This window comes from Enoplosus armatus, chromosome 1 (genome assembly GCF_043641665.1).
Source record: "Enoplosus armatus isolate fEnoArm2 chromosome 1, fEnoArm2.hap1, whole genome shotgun sequence".
NCBI classification, from domain to species: Eukaryota; Metazoa; Chordata; class Actinopteri; order Centrarchiformes; family Enoplosidae; genus Enoplosus; species Enoplosus armatus.
Genome location: NC_092180.1, coordinates 19227372 through 19234390, shown reverse-complemented (window position 1 = coordinate 19234390; position 7019 = coordinate 19227372). Strand labels below are relative to the sequence as shown.

Below are 7019 nucleotides of genomic sequence, written 5' to 3'. Positions count from 1 at the left end.
CTGTGTTTCTCTTTAGTTGGTGTATGCTGAGGACTACATAATGGACGAGGACCAGTCGAAGCTAGCTGGACTTCTGGACCTGAACAATGCCATCCTTCAGCTGGTCAAGAAATACAAGACTATGAAACTAGAGAAGGAGGAATTTGTTACTCTGAAGGCCATCGCTTTGGCTAACTCAGGTTTGAAATTCTTCACATTTTCAGCCAATGTTTTTGTCTGTGTGTTTGTGAGCACACGACTGGTGAAGAAATAGTTAACCCAAGGAATCTCCAGTCCCATGGGACTCATTTAAACCGAACCATCAAAGGACTGATTTCAATACTCCATCCAAACACACACGCACAACTGCGACACATGACGCATAGTCTCATACAGGGAGACGTTTTTTTCTTTTACACTTACAGTTTCTCGCCATACGCTTATAGTCACACATGCCTACAGTTATTTTACACATGCATACACACAAAGGCACCGTACAAACACACACTCACGTCTTCAACCTGAAGCCCACCTCCCAACCCCAAACAAAGTGGCGATCCCTTTTACAATTAGCATAGTCGTCTCTTCAGATGCCTGTTAAATAAGGTGAAATCATTAGATCCCAAAGTCTGTCGATAAAGCCCCCTCTCTGATGTGTCCAGCTGCATCGACAGCTGACTGACACACGCGCACACACACACTCTCTCACACACACACACACACACACACGCCATCTTCCTCCCATGACCCGTCTTTTGAACTTTGTCTTGGAAGCCGGCCAGCTCTTCAGTACTCTTTAATTACAAGGGGGGAGCTGTCAATACAATGTGTTTAAATGGGAGAATGCAATGGGAGAGCTTTGAATAGGGAGGGAGGGGCCTTTTGTTCTGATTCTGCCACCATCAACACACACGCACGTGTCAACACACACACATACACAAATACATTTATTCTTTTTCTTAAATGTGCCAATTTCATCTCGCTGACACATACAAACATATAAGATTAGTGTCCTTAAATGTTTGCTCACACACAGACAGTACATACTGCTGTGCACATGCAGAAAATATTGACATGTTGTTTTCCTGTGGGCTATGGGTGACAATCAATCTCTTGGCTCTGCCTGTTTGTGTGTGTGTGTGTTGGTCTATAAATGTTGCTTGTCTTGCCGGCTGGACAACAGTGTTGATGATCATGATGATGATTATGATGAAGTATTTACGTAGTCCTTGTTACCTCCAAGATTTCCATTGGCCTGGACGAGTTGACAGGTCTGTTAGTAGAAAGAGTGGTTTAAACGTTGGTGCATCACATTTCAAAAATGAAAAGTCACAAGCAAACTGAAAGGTAATGTACACAGATGTAGTAGGTACACCTGTACAACACTAGCATTGTAAATTATAATGTTCAGTTATTGTTCTCATTGTATCAGAAGGGTGTTGAACCAACAAGCCCAACTAACAATTCATTTCTTTATCTATTAATCTGCCAATTATTTTCCTGATTAATCATTTAATCTTTTGGTCCATAAAATGTAAAAAAATCCTGAAACATGACATCTTCACATTTCTTGTTTTTTCCAATCAACACCCAAAAACCAAAGATGTTTATCTCACAAAGATATAAAGAAAACAGCAAATCCTCACATTTAAGAAGCTGGAACCAGAGAATATTTAATATTTTTGCTGTAAATTCGCTTGAATTATTAATCAATTATCAAAATGGTTGCCAGTAAATTTTCTATAGATCATACTCTCTGATCATTTCTGAGATAGCGGTGGTGTTGTATTGGTCTGCATTATAATTAATAGTGTTTCAGTATCATATGTTACTGTCAGGCTGAACACAGATAAAGTGCTAGAAAGGTAGACGACTAACTGACTAAATGTCAAACTAGAACATGTATTTTATTCTGCAGTTGGAAACATGTTGCTAACTCTGTCTGAAGATGAAATCACTTTGCCAGTTTGACACATTCAACTAAAGTAATTATCCGTCAGAAGTTGACCGCACTGCTGAGAAAACTCACATTTGAAATAGTCCTCCTTTTAACTGATTGAAATCGAAACAGCTGACGCCCAAATAACAACTTTGCATCATTGCCCAGACTCTCAAACTGCTCTTCAAGACAACAGAATGCTAGCATTAGCATTTTGAAGGGCACTGACACTAATTAATTCACAGGATGCTAATCGTCTGCATTAATGAAGCCCAGCCTTAAGAAATGTTAGCAAACGTGCCCCACATGTAAAGACAGCTAAACTAGCCATAGGAAACAGGAGGCACGTGTGTGTCTGTGTTTGTGTGTGTGTGTCTGTGCATTCATTTATGTGTGTGTGTGTGTGTGTGCATTGTGAGTTCCATGTTAACATGTGTGTTTTAACAGCCTTATGTGCTCATGCTCATTAACGTCTGCTGTTTTACTTGTGAGTGCACTGCGGGTCACAGCACAGGCAGCAGCCATGTCTACCAGCTTAAATACTAAACACATAATATTAATCAAAAACAATGTGAAACTCATTAAACTTCATTTTAACTTATGGGCGTTGTAGGCTCTACTACAGATAACCACTTCTTAGAAATCCAAGAATAAAGAGGGACTTAATGTTAATAAAAATGACATTTAGCATGTTTATTATGAGTTTGTTGGTTTATAGTATATAATGTACAGTTTATATTATGTTTTCATTTAAAAAGTGACGCAGCATAAGGGACAGCTAAATATTTGGCCTGAAAATGTTGATATTGAAAATAACAAAAGAAAATTTGAGAAAAGTAAAAGTGAGTGACACTGGCAAAATAGAGATCTGCAAAACAGAAGTTTAGATTGTCTGTAGATTATGTTTTATGTTGTATTTCTATGAACAATATAACAATCCTCAATAAAACTCACGAACCTTAATGAAGATCATTTGTCCTTCCATACTGCTTTACACTGAGCAAAATATCATCAAGCAGCCTAAAAACAAATCCAGACGAGTGGATCACCCAATCATATTTAAACTGGGAAAAAGTAGAAAATTGAGAACCGATAGAAGCTATAGTTTTCTATTGATCCCTATAGAATCCAACCCACTGACTGGTCTGGTCCTGCATACTGATACATGCATTACACTCTATAGATCCAACACTGTGTATTTGATTGTGTTTGTGTACATGTGCACATCAGTGTGTATGTGGCTTCGTTCACACATTTTATGTTGAATTTATTTAGTCTGCGCAGAATAATTTGTTATGTTTCACTTTGAACTTTGTCTGTTCAGGTTTGTTAGTTTGTGTACATGTGTGTATTTATATCTTCTGTGCCTGTGGATGATGTGAGCATGTGTTTGTTTGTTTAAGAGGTATGCTATGATAAAGGCCAAAGTTGCTCCAGCAGACAAACGACACTTCACAAAATGGGATCCCATGTAAAATTTATTTGACATTCAACGAACACACGCAGACACACTCATACACATTGGCACTTTCCCACAGCTCAGGAGTTTGTACTGCTTAATATTTACACCTCCATTATTTGACATGTTGCTATCAAATACACAGCTACCCTAAAAGAAACAGTGAAGATAGTAAAATGTCAAGTGGTTGGTAATAAAAAGCTGCCAAAAGCTGCAGTTTATATACTGCAGTACGTTACTTATTTTCCCACCTGCCCTCAGACACTCATACAGTGTTTTTTGAGAGCTCCATGCAGTTTATATAGAGTGCATACATCAGATTGTGTTTTAAAACTTGTGTGTGTGTGTGTTTATTTAAAATACCTTGGCATTTCTTAATGTGTATACATACACTCATAAATCTCATCCCCTCTGCAGATCTAGTGTGTGTGTGTGTGTGTGTGTGTGTCTGTGTGTCGGGGTGTGGCGGCCTATCAATAGTTGCCTTGTGATTATTATTTAACATGCATGTAGTCATTGATCGGAGACATTGATCGGAGGTTGGGAGCTAAAGGCCAGCTCACATTAAGACTTTGCCTCCCTAAGGGACAATATGGAGCATTATCATTGAGGGACATTCTCAGGCTTCACTGCCACATATGCTGCAACACACCTTACATGCCAGCTCAAAGAGAGATTACAGATGTGTGCAGGGAAATACTTATGCACACACACACACACACATGCACAGACTCTCAGGTGTTCCTGCATCTCTCCATCATTCGACAAGTGTATCTCTTTTTTCTCCGCCCACTCGTCTCTTCGTCTGTCCATTCATCATACCCACAGATCCACTCTTTAAAGACAGAGAAGGGAGCAGCGCCTGAATTTAAAGCCCCACTCCTGGATTTAGCTTCATTTAGAAACTGTAGGTTTTAAATCCACATTACAGAGCAATGTTATAGTTTACTGGCATTTTGAGCTAAAGAGTGTTTAATTGGAAAATATTACATTCATAATAATAATTAGAGTTGGAAATTTAGCAAAATTCTCCTTGACAAACACTGTTTTATATTCAAATGCAAATGTAGAGAAGTATTTTGCACTTTTTTGAAATACATCAAAATCACATTTGACCCTAAAGAATTTTAGAGGTGTGGCTTTCAGCAGCCTCTCCGCATTGAGCCTGTTTGGATTTTGGATTGAATTTTTAGCGCCTCTCCCTTTTGCAGTACTGAGCTATAATAACACAGCAGACAGAGGGGGCACAGGTAGTGACAAAGACACATACTGTTGTAAACATTATCTGAGAGAGTTGTGGGAGCTTTCTACACTGCAAAACCTATCTGTCTTTATTGCTGGAAAATGCCAAACATAAGCATTCTGTCAGAGTTCACTGTACACGACGAGGCTTAGGCCTATTTTCACCATTTTTCATTCATACAAAAGCATTGTTCAAGCATTGTGCATTATTTTCTAATGATAACAAATACAAAAATCCTTTTCTTGATATGTTGCATTTTATTTGAAGTATATAACAATATAGATTTAATGTCCAGATTTAGCCAAACAACATCTGTGGACAGTACTACAAATGTCTGATCAAATATCTTTTTGTCCACATTTGAATTTTAGTCGTGTATTTTTATTTCTTCCTTCTCCAGACTCCATGCATATTGAAGATGTGGATGCAGTGCAGAAGCTCCAGGATGTGCTCCACGAGGCCCTGCAGGACTACGAGGCTGCCCAGCACCAGGAGGATCCCCGCCGGGCGGGCAAGCTGCTCATGACCCTCCCCCTGCTCCGCCAGACCTCCACCAAGGCTGTGCAACACTTCTACAGCATCAAGCAGGACGGCAAAGTCCCAATGCACAAACTCTTCCTGGAGCTGCTGGAAGCCAAGGTCTGAGGACGGGGGGGATAGATGGAAGGACAGCTAGACACCAGTCTGAACCACCTGAGCTTCAACTCTCACTTTGAATGACCTCTTGCTCTTTTACACGCACACACTCTTACACACACGCACACACAGATATATGTCCCTGAGGTATGTCTGCTGACACGTCCCCCTATGAATAAGCAAGTAACCTAAACCTCTTACCTGAACCCCTAAACCTCCACCGTCTCTGGCGACAGGGCGCTCACTTGACCTTTTGTTTTGGGGAAGATGCTGACAGACTGACATGACCCCCCTATTACCAAGGGAAGATGATGTTTCCTTTTAAAACTATTAACAATCACTTCACAGTTACCACAGTGGCTCCGAACATTGAAGATGGCAAAACTCTTATGCATTTAATAACAATTAAGTTGTTATTAATGACAGATGCTTAAACAAGGACACATTTAAAAGAAACTGAAAACTTTTCATTGAGACTGCAAGACTACACTCGTGTCTCCTTTTCCCGCCCTATTTCCCCCCAACAGAGTTTTTTAAGTGTTCAAGAAGAAAACAAGTGGGGAAAAAAAATGAACACTAAAGAAGTATTAATGACGTTTGTTGTCAAATTACATGTACAATGAAATTTGGATGGATGGATGGACAGAAGGAAAAGAAGAGGAGATTTGCCCTGCCAAAGGAGCTCCTCCATTCAGAGGATGCCAGCAAACTTTACTGTCATAACCCAAAACTGTTTCTGGTTTGATCTAGCGGTGGCTTTCAATGCTGGGCCTCAGGAGGGCTGCTGGTTTTCTGTTCCACCAGTTGTCTAACATGTTTTCTGGTTATTATGGAAACCAGCAGGGCTCAAGAGTTTCAAGGACCAGGATTGGAAACCACTGTTGTAAACACTTTCTGGTCTCCCTAAATTCAGCTCCTGGTTTCCCATGACTCCCCGACTTCAACTACAACTTTACTATTTGTTGTATTTGTTGAGGACCAGCGACCCTGGCCTCCCAAACCTGTCAGTATTATCGTTAGTATCTGCACACTTGACGTGGCTGAAAATGTTTTAAATATTCAAACCACTTGAGGTGTGATTGATTGACAGAGTTTATAAGTAAAATATTTCTAATAATGAAAGGCTTGATCTATACTGTCAAGAATGGATTCCTGCTTGTCTAGCTGGTAAACGAAGGCTCAGTCCACATTCTCTATTTATCCTGTCAAACACGCCTCTCGTGACTGGACGTCTATTTAAAATATTTTCAGCCTCTTAGTGGCCCAGGTTTGTTGCTCTCCACACACAAGTCAGTAGAGATTTCAGTCTGTCAATGTGCCATGAAGAATAGTCCAGCCCCTGCTCATTACCCATACTCCAAAAACTGCAAAGTGTCACGTCAGTACGAGCCTCCTTGCTCCGTCGCATTCACAACTTCCAGCTCATCTCTCGCGTCAGTACAGAGATGTTTTTTGTGATTCATTCAGGGAGTGAGGAGGGAGCTTCAGTCACTCAACGCAATACGAACCAGAAGGAAAGGTGTGCTGACAAAACTGACTGAAGAACAACTATTGTTGCTTACTCCTTATTTGTTTCTTTATTTCTATCTTGAAAATAATCTTAGCGATGATACCAGTATTAGGGTTGTAAATAACTGTCATCCTGTATATGACATATAACACGGCTTTGTTTTTTGTTATTAATATTGTCTTCTTAAAACTGACTCAATCAATATGTCTTTCCTTTTTTCTATCAGCTTGACCACTTTCAGCAATTATCATAT

General features: G+C 39.9%; 1 protein-coding gene across 4 annotated transcripts in view; it reads left to right on the top strand.

The window, feature by feature from the left end:
* The window catches only part of esrrga (estrogen-related receptor gamma a), a 58544-nt gene extending 53279 nt beyond the window's left edge, over window positions 1-5265 (top strand). For all 4 annotated transcript variants that reach the window (XM_070913967.1, XM_070913892.1, XM_070914085.1 and 1 more), the window contains 2 exons: window positions 17-179; window positions 5021-5265. In XM_070913967.1, the coding sequence (XP_070770068.1) occupies window positions 17-179; window positions 5021-5265 (408 nt within the window). The remainder of the gene's footprint in view (window positions 1-16; window positions 180-5020) is intronic.
* Window positions 5266-7019: the final 1754 nt, after the last annotated feature.